This window comes from Aplidium turbinatum, chromosome 1 (assembly GCF_918807975.1).
Source record: "Aplidium turbinatum chromosome 1, kaAplTurb1.1, whole genome shotgun sequence".
In the NCBI taxonomy this organism is placed as follows: Eukaryota; Metazoa; Chordata; class Ascidiacea; order Aplousobranchia; family Polyclinidae; genus Aplidium; species Aplidium turbinatum.
The window spans coordinates 21,088,299-21,103,993 of record NC_137472.1 but is presented as its reverse complement, the minus strand read 5'-3'; the positions used below and the strand labels follow the sequence as shown (position 1 = coordinate 21,103,993).

General features: G+C 37.7%; 1 protein-coding gene across 1 annotated transcript in view; it reads left to right on the top strand.

The window, feature by feature from the left end:
- The window catches only part of LOC145771141 (small ribosomal subunit protein uS4), a 34,137-nt gene that overhangs the window by 5,751 nt on the left and 12,691 nt on the right, over nucleotides 1-15,695 (top strand). The window contains exons 3-4 of the mRNA XM_082582882.1: nucleotides 12,624-12,717; nucleotides 13,215-13,401. Of these exons, the coding sequence (XP_082439008.1) occupies nucleotides 12,624-12,717; nucleotides 13,215-13,401 (281 nt within the window). The remainder of the gene's footprint in view (nucleotides 1-12,623; nucleotides 12,718-13,214; nucleotides 13,402-15,695) is intronic.

Genomic DNA, 15,695 nt, shown 5'->3' with positions numbered 1-15,695 from the left:
ATAACAGATGAATGTAATGGCAAATGATGTAAAAGGTAACTTGTAGTAACCACAAAAAAGTTTAGACAATCAGATTTAAATTTCTTGTCAGCTTCAGTAAGGACTGCAATATGTTTTGCTCGTGTTCCGGACGTGCAATATGTTTTGCTCACTGACAAAAAGTTTTGCTCGTGTTCCAGCATCAATCAAGTTCAACGGCTTCTGAAGTTCTTAGTTTGTGACATCAAGCAAAAGATTTTCTGACTCTGTGGATGACATGTTGTTTTTTTTGATTAATTTACTAAGCAAAGCCGTGATCAGATAGCACATTGCTGAGTAAAAAATGTGAATCAGTGGCTCTTAACATTGGAATAGGACTAAAAACCGTTCAAAGTCACCAGAAGCAAATGAAATATAAGCTTCAATCACAAGATCCTTTAATGCTTCTGAAATCCTTTTGTATGTCTGAGAGGATGCAATGTTTGACTTGACATTTTTTTGCTTAGGCAAAACCTGCAAGAAGTAATGTCACAATGCCCATTGAAGATTTCAGGACATGTCCGCTTGAATTTCGCCTGAGTAACACATTGCTTGCAAATGGCCTCAATAGTTTCCTTGCCTAGCCCTACGCTTTTTCCCAAAACATTGCTGTCAAATTATCTTTTCACCATTCTCCCACAATAGCTGCAATGTCTTGAAATCTTGTCAGTGTCTACTTGTCTGTGTCTAATGACGTTTAAAAGTGCAATGAAAGTATCTAGCTACGCTCCTTTTCTAATTCCAGCTCCACAGGCAACACTGGACTTGATTACGCAACCACATGTTATCCAAAATCAATGCATTCAACACAATCGTTACACAAATAATTATGCTGTTATCATGGTTGGAACTGTTACACATTAGACTATATATATCAAGTTTTTGACTTTTACATGCTCCGTTCTCCATTACAACTAAATTTTATGATTGCGCAGGGTTCGATCTTAGCACTGGTCCTCTGGCCAATGTCTAGTGCAAGTTCCCCGCGGACCAGTATGTACGAATCGTTTTGCACTGGTCCGACTGTCCAGTGCGAAAATACCATCGTATTATGTCGTTTGATTGTTTAGAGTGCATGGTTCTCGTTTGCGCTTCTCTTTAAACAACAAAACACGTGATCCGTGTGTGTTAAACTGTAAGAAAAAGGCAATCGCAACATCACATGTTAAATCGTAAGAAAAAAGCAATCGTAACGTCACGTGACGGTGTTAAATCATAAGAAAAAGGGTAATCGCAACAACACTTGAGCTCTGGTAGCCTAGTACAGTACTCTTAAGAGATTTGATGCATAAAAATGTTAAGATTGTGCTAGAGAGCATGTGAGTGATGACTGATGAGGCATCAAATTAACTTAATACAAGGCCAGACAAACACACATCGGATTCCGATTATGACCCCGTCATCAGATTCCGATTATGACCCATCATCGGATTCAGAAATTGAAGAAGAGCCCCAAGTAGATTGAAGACTCAACGTAGATTGAATGTCTTGCCTAGATAAACTGTTGTTACTGTTATTGCCATTGTATATTTCCATGTTATTGCCACCATTCATTATTGTCGTTCAAAGGTGGTTTTCCCTGGGTTGGCCTCGTGCTTCCTACGACAATCTTGTTTTTATCAGTAAACGGGGACGGACCAGTGCGATCTCGTGCGGACCAGTGCAAATGGTTAGCCACTGGTCCGGTTGGCCAGTGCGAAAAAAAGTTAAGGTCGAACCCTGATTGCGTCTTAATTTTGTGCTATTTTATGATTTTTTCCAAATCAAGCAAAATTTTATGATTTTATGCCGAGTGGGACCCCTGTATCTGTCTAGAATCTGCAGAGAAAAGGAAAATGAGTAAGATGGTGCACAATTACCAGTAGTACAAAATAATTATAATGTACCACCAAATGGCAATTTCATTGATAAATTTTGATAAGGTACTGGTATATATACAAAACTGTTGTGATTTTTCAAGTCAAATATTTCGTTTCAAACAAAACTTACATCTACCAAGCTCAGTGAAATTATGGTGCAATAGTTGTTTTGTTCAATACAAAAAAAAAAATTTGTAACTTTTTGTCAACATCCTGAAAAATTTGTCCGAAGCGGGAAGAGAGAAAAAAAAAATTTTAAACTTAAATTTCTCACTCAAATCTTTGTTTTATTGCAAATTTAACTTCAAATATGAATTCCTTGGGTCCAAAAATGGTAAAATACTTACTTTCATTGTAAAAATCCTTCAAGATGAAAAGTTATTGTCAAAAAACTAACATGCAAAATGAAAAAATCAGTGCGTTTGCCTCCTAAAATCCTACTAGTGGCCAAAAATTCAAAGTGCTCTATCTCGGCCATCACTCAAGATATTTAGAAAAGATGTTTTGCTTTCTGCGTAATTGTACATTCTCTATCACACAAACAAAAATCAGCAAAACCCATTAGTAGTAGACCTCCCCAATCCCCGGACTTTCTTCTGTTTTCTTCTATATTGTGACTCTTCTGCATGGGTTTTCAATGCTGATTTCAAAAATATGCATAAAAATTTTTTTTCGATTAGCTTCTTGGAAGTTATTCGCTGTTGCTTAGCAACAACTTTTCATAAAAACTACAAAATTCTCCTTTAAAACCCCTTTACTTTTAGCCTAGTAGGCTGATATCTAGATTATCTGAAATCACTTCTTTAGCTGAAAAATTAAAAAAAATATTATTAAAATTGGACAATCAGTACCAGGGTTATGACCGTTTAAATACCCAGATTACGCAGTCACGCATGAGTGATTTTTGTTAATTTATTGCCAAATGATACTAGAAAAAGGGGGTAAGGAGTTCAAAAAATATATTAAAAAGTGTCTCAGAACAACAGAAAAAAAGTTATTAACCCTTTGAGTGCCCTTGACGTTTCTCGTACGTCATAAGAATGCATTATTTGTATGCCAAGGACGTATGTGATACGTCAAGATATGTAGTTAGTTGTATGCCAGGCTTTTTGTTTTTTTAAGATGGTTGGACGTTTCTGGTACGTCCAAAGCAAATTCGAAATACATTCTGAAGACAAATATGCACTGACAAGATACTTGATGAGGTTGAATTTTGCCTCCCAAGTGTATAACCATTAGTCATAGCAGTGCCACTCTTAGGGGGGTACCTCTAAATACCCATTGTCGGGTATTGTCAGGCATTGTCGGGCGTTGTCAGGCATTGTCGGGCATTGTCGGCTATTGGGGGGGTTGTGAAGCATTTCTAGGGGTTGTCGAGCATTTTCAGGGGTTGTCAGGCATTGTAGAGTACCGGTAGCTACTTTCAGGCATTGTCGATCATTATCAGTGGTTGACGGGTTTGTTAGGCATTATAGAACATTTTCAGGCATTGTCGAACATTTTCAGGGGTTGTCGAGCATTTTCAGGGGTTGTCAGGCATTGTAGAGTAGCTACTTTCAGGCATAGTCTAGGATTTCTAGGCATTGTCGATCATTATCAGTGGTTGACGGGTTTGTTAGGCATTATAGAACATTTTCAGGCATTGTCGAACATTTTCAGGGGTTTTCGAGCATTTTCAGGGGTTGTCAGGCATTGTAGAGTAGCTACTTTCAGGCATTGTCGGGAATTTCCAGGCATTGTCTAGGATTTCCAGGCATTGTCGATCAATATCAGTGGTTGACAGGTTTGTTAGTCATTATAGAACATATTCAGGCATTGTCGAACATTTTCAGGGGATGTCGAGCATTTTCAGGGGTTGTCAGGCATTGTCAGTTGTCAGGCCTAATCCTAGACAACGCCTGAAGATGTCCCACAATGCCTGCCAGAAAGAATCTAAAGTACTTTACAACGCCTGAGAACCCCTGACACCTGAAAATGCTCGACAACCCCTGAATATGTTCGACAATGCTTGAAAATTTCCGACAATGCCTAACAAGCCTGTCAACCATTGATAATGATTGACAATGCCTGGAAATCCTAGACAATGCCTGGAAATTCTAGACAATGCCTGAAAGTAGCTACTCTACAATGCCTGACAACCCCTGAAAATGCTCGAAAACCCCTGAAAATATTTGACAATGCCTGAAAATGTTCTATAATGACTAACAAACCCGCCAACCACTGATAATGATCGACAATGCCTGGAAATCCTAGACAATGCCTGGAAATTCCCAACAATGCCTGAAAGAAGCTACTCTACAATGCCTGACCACCCCTGAAAATGTTCCACAACCCCTGCATATGTTCGACAATGCCTGAAAATGTTCTATAATGCGTAACAAACCCGTCAACCACTGATAATGATCGACAATGCCTGGAAATCCTAGACAATGCCTGGAAATTCCCAACAATGCCTGAAAGAAGCTACTCTACAATGCCTGACCACCCCTGAAAATGTTCCACAACCCCTGCATATGTTCGACAATGCCTGAAAATGTTCTATAATGCGTAACAAACCCGTCAACCACTGATAATGATCGACAATGCCTGGAAATCATACACAATGCCTGAAAGTAGCTACTCTACAATGCCTGACAACCCCTGAAAATGCTCGACAACCCCTGAAAATGTTCGACAATGCCTGAATATGTTCTATAATGACTAACAAACCTGTCAACCACTGATAATGATCAACAATGCCTGGAAATTCCCAACAATGCCTGAAAGTAGGTACTCTACAATACCTGACAACCCCTGAAAATGCTCGACAACCCCTAGAAATGCTCCACAACTCCCCAAAAAGCCGACAATGCCCGACAACGCCCGACAATGCCTGACAATGGGTATTTAGAGGTACCGCTCTTGGGGCATTTTGGCCCCTGTGCAGAATATGCTTTGTGGGCCCCAATGACAATGATCCAATTCAGTAGCGTAGATAGGTATTTTGAAAGGGGAGGGGGGGTTTGACGGCCGGCGGGCAAAGCTTGACAGCTTGTTCGCTGAAGGCGCCACCCAGGGGTGGGGGGTCTGGGCCCCCCCCATCAATGATCATTTTTATGACGTCATAGAAACCATCGATGACGCAAAACGTAACCTTGACAGTTCCAAATCTATTTTGACAAAACAACCTAAATCAGCCTTTCAAAAACGCGCCGAAATTCGTTTTTCATAAAAAGTGTCAATTTTGGCAAAATACCCTTGGCACAGAGGTAAACCCAATTGAAATAAGCTGTGGCAGTCAAAGGGTTAAAAAATTGATACAAACAGTCATGCATGAATAATTTTGTCGCAGTCGCTTCATTCCTACAATGAGATGTATTCCTTAGGCACCACAAACGTTAAATGCCTGGAGTCATACAGTATAATGTGGAACCGATCATCTCAATATAGCTAACATCTGGGTATCCATTGCACTTGATGTTAGAACACGCGCTTCATTGCTCGGACTTTTGAAACTCACACTTTCGTGCAAGAAGCCTGGAAAAAAAATCACTTCAAAAATATAACCTAAATCAATACTATTTGGACATGCATTTTAATCTTTTTTACTTCAAGTTCAAAGATAAAAATGCGTTTATAATGTCATCTGCATTCTTAAGCGTGAATTTCGTCACGTGTCCACCAGTTATTCCCCAATTTACATGGCAACGCTTGCTCCATGTCAACATTTTCAATGTTATGTCTGGGGTATTTCCATAGTCGGCTGCTTTGAGGTTGCACTCTATGCAAATGTTCAACTTCTACCACCATATTTCTTTTGTTGGAATGTACATACCCAATAAACCATAGGTCCGTCTGCCATTTCCCACACTGTAACGCATATGCTGTTTGCCTCCAAATTGTTTTCTTTGCAAATATCCGGAACAGGGTGAACTCCAGTTTCGGTATAATGCATCGCATAAAGGACATCTTGATCACTCGGCAAGTCCATGATTGTTACAGTACTGGAGACTAATGGATCAGTATCACTCAACAAAATGCACAGATTTTCGACACCTTCCTCATGGGAAATATTGTTCAGTTTGAATAATCCGGGCATTCGAATTACATCCACTTTGTGTGCATGACGGTAATATGCCAATTCTGCTCTCACAATTTTTTCCTGCTTGTCATATTTTGATGCCAGGATCGATCCAAGTTCTGTTGTGGATGTGCAATAGGGTGGTCCTTAAAAATTTTTTTTTTGAAAATTGAATGGGCTACCCCTGATTATTGTTACATATGATGAAAAAACACCTACAAAAAAATTTCATCAGAATCGGAAAAAATTTAGAACATGCTACCGCACATTAAAAATCTGGAAAATTCAAGAAATTTTGCAATTTTCATGATTTTTTTAGAAAATATTTTAATGCCGCTAATGGATAATATATGCTCAAACACAACTTTATATGACAGATGAAAGGTCTTAAACACTATTTAAACCTATTTGGGATCACTGGGTAATGATATGAGCTTGCTGGCGGACTTTGAAAATCGTGAAAAATTCAAGGAATTTAGCGATTTTTAAGAATTTTTAGAAGTTTTTTTAATGGCACAAGCTAACAGCAATAGGCTCAAATGCAAATTTATGTGATATGAATTTTATTATTTCTCCAGGAAAAGGTGTACTTTAAGCATTAGCATTGTATTGAATTCTTCAAATTTATGACTTCAAAGACAGTTGGTCGTCATCAAGATGAGATATGGCTTGTAGGCAACTACAAACGTTGTCTCACTGGAGCGAAGCTGCTATCAAAAAAAGAAGTTCTGCTAGTTTATTTCTACTTGCATTGTGTGGAAAAAAAGAAGGTTAGAGAGAGTTCCTCTGCACTATCTGACATGATATTAGATTTCTGGATAAGAGCGAAAATTCCTTGCAAATTGAAAAAAAAATTGATTGTTACTATTGAAAAACTTGTGAACAACTGGCAGAAACTGAAGAAAAATAAAGAAAACAAAGCAAAACGTTCAAATACCGCAAAAAACAAGAAAACTAAATTTTCTGAAGACTTAGACAGATTGTTTGATATAGAACATCCAAATGCCTTGGAATTAATGCAAATTCAAGAAGACTGTGAGTTTTTAATTACTCAAAGAGAGAAAGGGCGAAGAGATACCATGGCTGAAAAAGATATGACTTTGGCCCGTAAAGAAGATCGAGTAAGCGCAGAGACGCAGAATCAAATAGGACATTTAGAGAATCAGAGACGAGTGGGTGAGGCTTATCAGTGAGTATCATCACGGCTTCTAGTGAATATGTACCTGAAAATGATACAACTTTTACTCTTAATTCACTGAAATTGGATCATCTGTCCTCACCAAAACAAAAAAGAGCACGAATGTCTTTTGTAACCCCGACAATGGTTGCTACTTTAGATCGCACAAAAGTGAGTGACCGCTCTGCTACATATGTCTTTGCTGAAACAGCAAAGAGCCTTGGATATGAAATAGACAACTTCACCATCAACAAGTCTTCAATACGGCGAGACAGAATACAATGCAGGGAGAGTATGGCAAGTAGCATAAAAAAAAAAGTTTTCTCATGTGCCATTGACAATCCATTGGGATGGAAAACTTCTGTGCAATATCACAGGTAAAGATACTGTGGACAGACTGCCAGCATTTGTTCAGTATTTAATCCCGTTACAACAATTGGCAGTCTGTCCACAGTGTTTTTACCTGTGATATTGCATAGAAGTTTTCCATCCCAATGGATTGTCAATGGCACATGAGGAGAAAACTTTTCATACTCTCCCTCCATTGTATTCTGTCTTGCCGTATTGAAGACTTGTTGATGGTGAAGTTGTCTATTTCATATCCAAGGCTCTTTGCTGTTTCAGCAAGGAAATATGTAGCAGAGATCACACATTTTTGTGCGATCTAAAGTAGCAGCCATTGTCGGGGTTACAGGAGACATTCGTCCTCTCTTTTGTTTTGGTGAGGACAGATGATCCAATTTCAGTGAATTAGGAGTAAAAGTTGTATCATTTTCAGGTACATATTCACTAGAAGCCGTGATGATACTCACTGATAAGCCTCACCCGCTCGTCTCTGATTCTCTAAATGTCCTATTTGATTCTGCGTCTCTGCGCTTACTCGATCTTCTTTACGGGCCAAAGTCATATCTTTTTCAGCCATGGTATCTCTTCGCCCTTTCTCTCTTTGAGTAATTAAAAACTCACAGTCTTCTTGAATTTGCATTAATTCCAAGGCATTTGGATGTGCTATATCAAACAATCTGTCTAAGTCTTCAGAAAATTTAGTTTCCTTGTTTTTTGCAGTATTTGAACGTTTTGCTTTGTTTTCTTTATTTTTCAGTTTCTGCCAGTTGTTCACAAGTTTTTCAATAGTAACAATCAATTTTTTTTTCAATTTGCAAGGAATTTTCGCTCTTTTCCAGAAATCTAATACCATGTCAGATAGTGCAGAGGAACTCTCTCTAACCTTCTTTTTTTTTCAACACAATGCAAGTAGAAATAAACTTGCAGAACTGCTCTTTTTGATGGCAGCTTCGCTCCAGTGAGACAACGTTTGTAGTTGCCTACAAGCCATATCTCATCTTGATGACGACCAACTGTCTTTGAAGTCATAAATTTGAAGAATTCAATACAATGCTAATGCTTAAAGTACACCTTTTCCTGGAGAAGTAATAAAATTTATATCACATAAATTTGCATTTGAGCCTATTGCTGTTAGCTTGTGCCATTAAAAAAAATTCATAAAAATCGCCAAATTCCTTGAATTTTCCACGATTTTTAAAGACCGCCAGCAAGCTTATATCATTACCCAGTGATCTCAAAATAGGTTTAAATAGTGTTTAAGACCTTTCATCTGTCATATAAAGTTGTGTTTGAGCATTTATTATCCATTAGCGGCATTAAAATATTTTCTAAAAAAATCATGAAAATTGCAAAATTTCTTGAATTTTCCAGATTTTTAATGTGCGGTAGCACGTTCTAAATTTTTTCCGATTTGGATGAAATTTTTTTGTAGGTGTTTTTTCATCATATGTAAAAATAATCAGGGGTAGCCCGTTCAATTTTCAAAAAAAAAATTTTTAATAACCACCCTAATGTGCAAGGACCATTCCATGTTTGGTACAATTCTAATAATTTCATTGCATAACCCTTTTCTTGTCGTTTCATTAATTTTGCCTTAATTTTTTCGCGGGATACATCCTTTTGTTCATGCGTCCAATTAGTTTCTCTTCAAGATTTTCATGACTTGTTTTGATATATTGTCGACTCTTCCTTGATTGCTTTGGTATAAGGTCATGTCGGTGCGTATGCCTCTTGCAGTGAACTTATTATTGCGATATTTTGCTACCACTGACAGTGGCTTAACTTGCCCAGGTCACGCTCACAATCGAGGTTGTTAATTGGTAAGTTTTGAAGATCCTGAACTGAAAGTTTGTCCAATATTGTGGCATGACATTTTTGGTTTTCTTGAGCAAAACCATATTCTCGACCACATTGTAACTGTATGGCTGCTGCAGAATCATAGCACATATTCTGTAAGATTTTAGATTTCAAGACTGTATCTGGTTGGTCTATATATTGGTACATGTTTATAGCGCACAACAAAATTACCCAAAGTATCCATTTTGCCATTCTTAAGATCTTTAAATATAGGGTCATCAATAATAATTAACGTTACAAGAGATGCAATTCAAAAACTGGCAAAGGAGGCAAACGTGGCCTATGGAACCATGTTCACAGTTCTCAAGAAGGATTTGAAGATGATCTCATGCAAACACATGAAGAAACAGTTGCTAAATGCCAATACCATTGAGAAACGCCTCTCAAGAGTCAGATTTCTGCTCTCACACATTGAAGGAGAAGGCATGCTGCCAAACCTTGTGTTCAGCGATGAGAAGAAATTTGATGTCCAGCATCATTTTAACAGTCAGAATGATCGTGTTTGGTCAAGAGATGGTGACTTGGAACCCCGAGTAGTCATTCGAAGACAAGGGGTGGCATCAGTGATGGTGTGGGCGCAGTCAACGAATCAGGAAGAAGTCCATTGATTTTTGTGGGTCAAGGAGTGAAATTGAACTAAGAAAACTACCGAAATGACATTCTTGAGGGTTCATTGTTGCCTTGGGCAAAGAAACACTTCAAAAAACATAATTGGTCATTCCAATAAGATTCTGCTCCTTCACATGGAGCTAAGAGAATGCAAAACTGGCTATGTGCCGTTCTTCATTTCCAAAGAAGAATGGCCCCCTTTATCCCCTAGACTTTGGCATCTGGTCTTACCTTGAGAGCAAGGTTTCGACAAAACACCACCACAGTTTGGAAGCACTGAAGGCTAATCTGAAAAAAGAATGGGCCAAAATACCTCAAAGAGTTATTTGTGTCTTAACAGTATGGCTTTTGCAAAGCAAATGATATGGTCGATGATCAGATGACAATGCAATTGCAACATGCTCTTCTACCTGCAAGTTCTTTCTTGCTGCATCAGTCATTAGACTATCTGTTTTGTCCCATAATTACTTGGCTGTGACAACAGAAGATGTAGTCAGTGAGGCTACTGTAGCCAATCTCTCGTAGGTTTCAACTATTAACTCGTAATATTCTTCCTGTCTTTATACAAGAAAATTGTTCAAATTTTTACTATTCTAAAGTTCACAAAACGAAAGGTCAAGCCTCTGCTCTTGGGGTCAACTGAGGTCAAAATAAAATTAAGGATGTGCGGAAAAATAAAGCGGGTCAAATGGAACGTACCTAGCATACATGCATGTAGAGGACCTACACTCTTTATTATGAATTCATCAAAACATGCCGAAAACCGAATATTTACATTTTTCTCACAAATATGGTCAAAATTTTAAAAATTGTTGTCTACTGATAAAAAATAAATATTTTTCAAATATTTTTGCATATTGTTAATAGTTATCACAAATACTTTCCAAAAAATGTGGACAGAGCAAAATCTGAGAAGGTCACACTTTATCCCCTACCTCTAGTCTAATCAACAGTTATGCAGTTTGTTTTGAGAATTTCATTTCCTTTGTTTATAATAATAAGCCTAATGGCTATTCTTTTACCATGAGTCGTAAATGTAGCATTTTGGTCAATTTCACGATACTTAATGCAGTCAACTGTTTCGGCAACTCCGATCAGCGTTTTTGACACTTCTGTGTTTTTTCTCTTTCTCTTTTCAAATGGAAAATTTTAAGATGTTTGCGGCAACTCAGTGACTTTGGCTCTGTTGTGTTTTTTACATATTGCATTATATATTGCCATGTTTTTTACATATTGCATTTTATCTTTAGATGAAATAGGTTGCACCGTTACGGCCTGTATTTACTTATGAGCAGGATATATATTACCACTAAACTTACTTTTTTTTCTGACATAGTTTGTAAGCTCGTGTGTTGTCTGTATAATTGAGATTTCAAAGGGTATCAGTTTGACACAGTTTGGGAGTGGTTTTCTTTTCAAGGTTGATTCAACTTAAAAGTGACTATTGATGTTACCGTACTGCTTTTTATTGCTCATTTTTAATTTAGGCACTATGTGGTATGAGCATTGAGCATGCACAATTGCACACATTCATTGGTATTTGACAGTTGAACATTTTTAACAATAGAATAGAGTTAGTCTTGAAGTTCAATTGTTACTACTTTATGTCAACTTCTGATAAATGTACGGTACATAGTTTTTTATTTTGTGTCACATTGCAAATTTGGTTGCTGCCAAAAATCAAAACAAACTTGGTTTAATGCAATATGTAAGTCCTAAAAATTTACACTGTGTGGCTTTGGAATTTAGGAAGTGACTATATCTCTGGTGTTGTCCATATAACTGTTCCATGCAAATGTTTTTAAAGCAAGAACAAGTTAACGAGAAATATTAATATTGATAAACTAAACACCCAAACTTTTCATTATGCAATAGGAAATGATTTGCTATTTTTTACTGTGACCAGGGCTGCAATTTTTTCTTATCCAGCGACCAAAACTTTTGCATTTGTTTGTCGAATAGTAATATGACATCACAAGAGTCAGATAAGTGTTTGGCCGCGAATTACCGGACAAGTTGTGTGGGTGTACGTCAGAGTCACTTAAGTTTTTAATTGCACACTGGTTGAGTGATTGCAAAGGAGTGTCAAGTACTTAGTAATGTACTTTGCGTGAAGGGTTGTTTTTAGGCCTTGCCTTGAAGTAGTACCTGGCGCAAGAAAATTTACGTAAGTTGACACGCTTATAATTGCATCACCTGATGCTCCCCCCCCCCAAATGTTCCTCGACTTGACATCTTCTCTCAGCTTTTTTTCCCCCGTAAGACATGCCGCTTGTCGAATAGTGACGGCGTGTGTAGAACGGCATTGCCACCGAAAAAGGCAAAAATCGCAGCCCTGACTGTAACATTAAGAGTTTTGCAGTGATTTGAAATTTAGTGATCGCACTTTGGCAATTGGCAATCACTTCAAAGTGATATGTAAATTTACTTTAGCTTGGGGTGCAAAATTGAAATAACATCAATCTCCAGATAACACTTTGGCAAGGCCTGTGTGTATATGACCAAAGTATTATAGCCTAGTACCTTGATAAAACAGTCATCTTTTTAAAACATTTGTGGAATAAGTGCTTCAATCTACATTTTGGGCTCCTTATTATTGACCATTTTCTATATTATATATATGGCAAGTGTTTTAAAGAGAACGTGAGAAGGTAATGATTTCTGTGAGAAGCTTTATTTATTAAGTGTTTTATGCTAGGTATGGAGAGTAAAATATACTCTAGCCAAAATTCGAAAAGCTGCCAGAGAATTGCTTACCCTAGATGAAAAAGACACAAAACGTCTTTTTGAAGGTAAGTGTGATCTGTTTCGTGTGAACAGTGTTTAGTTGACCGGATGAGGAAAAAGCTTATTCGTGATGCACTGAAACCAACATTTTGGCCAGATGTTCTGGTTAGAGCATTGCAACTCTGGCTGAAGCTTCTGCCTTAGGCAATGCAGGTAAAATCCTGCTGTAATAATTTTGGCTGTTGTGAGTTGTGACATTTCGGTATTGTAACATTGTTTCAAGTGTCGCTATAGGCTAGTTCTACTGTATCTATGGTTTATACTGTATATATTGTTAATGTTTCAAGTTTTTAAATGCAGCAAAACACCGAAGTGGTTTTGAGGAAAATAGCACTACTTTTCAAAAACTACTGATTTATTTTTTTTAAATATTTATAAAATTAAAAAATATGGCAACACTGAAGTCGGACCTGGTCAGCTATAAATCGAGGCGTTGGAGTAATGTATTTTTCGCTTAACTTTATAGCCTGGTGGAATTGCAATGCACATTACACTTTTGCAGGTAATGCCTTGCTGAGACGGTTGGTCAGGATTGGTGTGTTAGATGAATCTAAGATGAAACTCGATTACGTGCTTGGATTAAAAATTGAAGATTTCTTGGAACGTCGTTTGCAGACTCAAGTCTTCAAGCTTGGTCTTGCCAAGTCAATCCACCATGCCCGTGTACTCATCCGACAACGACATATCAGGTGGATAGAGTTTTTCTAGCCATATTTTTACTCAGATTACACTGAAAGACCACTAAGCTTAAAACTGCTGTTGCAAATAATTAATTGGTCGGTGCAGATCCCAATTGCAAACGTCACCTGGAATCCAAACGAATGCCAGCCTATATGTATTAAAATTAGTCGTTTTTGCAAAGACGTATCATTTTCTTACACTGGTCAACAGAATTTCACTTTATTATTTAAACGAGAACGTGAGTTATATTTTTCTGATACTGAATCTGCCTTTATTTTTTCTAATCGTAAAATTGAACAAATCAGACAAACTCTATTGTAACTTGAACATCTTTCCCACAATCAAATTGTGGAAAGACATGTCAAACTTTTAACTGGCCCATCCAGTTCAGTGGCAACACATCAGGTTTCGTTCTCCCATCCCTCCTTCATGTCTTTGATAGAAACTTTGTGTTGCTGCTTTGTTTGACCTTTTTACTTTGGAGAATTGCTTTCGACTTGTTGTCATTACTTGATTAGAAGAATCAACTACCAGGCAGCTAAGAGGTTGACAACTTGCCTTACTCCTCCAGCATAAGTAGTATCAAGATATAGCAGTTTGATCTTTTGGGCTGAGTGTTACGGCTGTTAGAAGGGCCCATTCCCAAAAAATTTGAGAAATGATTTCCAGTTCCATTTGGCACGTTTCAAGAACACCTTTTTCCATATAAAAAAAGTGTTCTTCAGCCCACCCTACTTCTTGTTCAAACAACATCTGTACATTAGGGTGTCCCACTTTTAGGCGACTTTTCAGGAAAATTAGGTTCGGGTCAAATTCTGACTGGATTTTCATCACTGATTTCAAAAATGACGTTATTTTTTCATTATGACGTCATCTTGATGCGCCAGCTAGCGGATTTTTGCTATTTGGCGTTATCACGAATATGGCAAGAGCTAGAGAGCTGGAACTTGTGCCAAAATGACCGGAAGGGACGATTTCCTATTTATTGTCAATACAATATGAAACGCTAACTGCAACAGAAAAGGAGTTATTTTGAAAAAACATGTTTTTGCTCATTTTTGGACAAAAAAAAAGAGAAACACGGCAATTTTGCTACAGTGACGCTTTATTTCGATTGTTAAGTTGCTGTGCTGCGCCACATTGTTTAACAAATAAGTGCAGTGGTAGTAGTCTAGCATAGTGTATTTACAGTTGAAGCCCTTAGTGTAAAAAGGTGATACGTCAAAAAAGTTGTTTTCGAGAAAAAGCCTTTTGAAGTTTCATAACTTTGCAAAGTTACCCTGTTCACGCATCTGCCCAATTCCTTATATTTTTCTAATCTTTTGATAGCTGGTGATGATTAGAACTATCTTTCACATCGATATGACATCTTGGTTAAATTACTGTTTGTTTATTTGAACATAAATTGACATATCACCTTTATCCACAGTGTTTCACAAACTTTGAAAAAAGTGTTGTTTATTGAAAAACGTGATTTGTTTAAAAAACACTGCGTGATACAGCAAAAGCAATCGAAGTAATATAACAGAAACTGCTTAGCAATCTTCACGATCCTCATGGCTGTCACGCTCCACCAAGCGTTCGTAGAACCAGCGGTGTTGTTCTGAGATATAAGGCATTTGTTTTTGTATATCTGCTAATTTTTTCGCAGCAATCCGATATGAGAAATCTTGTTTCTTTTTAAGAGCTGCCATGTCAATGGTGTCCAAGAGATTCTGGCTTTTTCGTTTGTGTTGGATATTTACCGTTTTCCAAGTGGTTTCGTTGAAGCTGTATTTCTAATTAATCTTGCCAAATTCTAAAATGCGCAAAGCGCAAACCTTCTGAATAGAGAAATCCTCCTTCTCCTCATTTTTCTTTCGCCGCACCAACCCAAGGCGTGAAGGAAGATCTTTGAAGCGGTAGAAGTTGTTTGACATAATCATAAACAATGTACTTGTTTCTGTGCTTCGTGTCACGAATAATTTCCTTGTACTGGGATGGTAAATAAACAGTCTGGTGTCGTCGAAGTTGCTTCTCTATCGATCCAAAATCTCAATCGCAGTCCATGTATGTATGTCCCACAACAGGGAATTTGTGATAAATCTCCTTGAATCTTCCAGAAAGGAGCAATTTTTGCCAGAAAGTGATGGTAAAAAACTTTTATTCTGCCCTCCACACGAATCAGACCACGCTAAAAGTTTATCACGTCTAATATCAGCTTCTAAAAAGAAGGCATGCAACGATGACAATCTTTCATCAGGCCTCCGTACACCTTCATTCTCCACCCAGGAAAACATGAAACCATTTTCCTCCACATCAC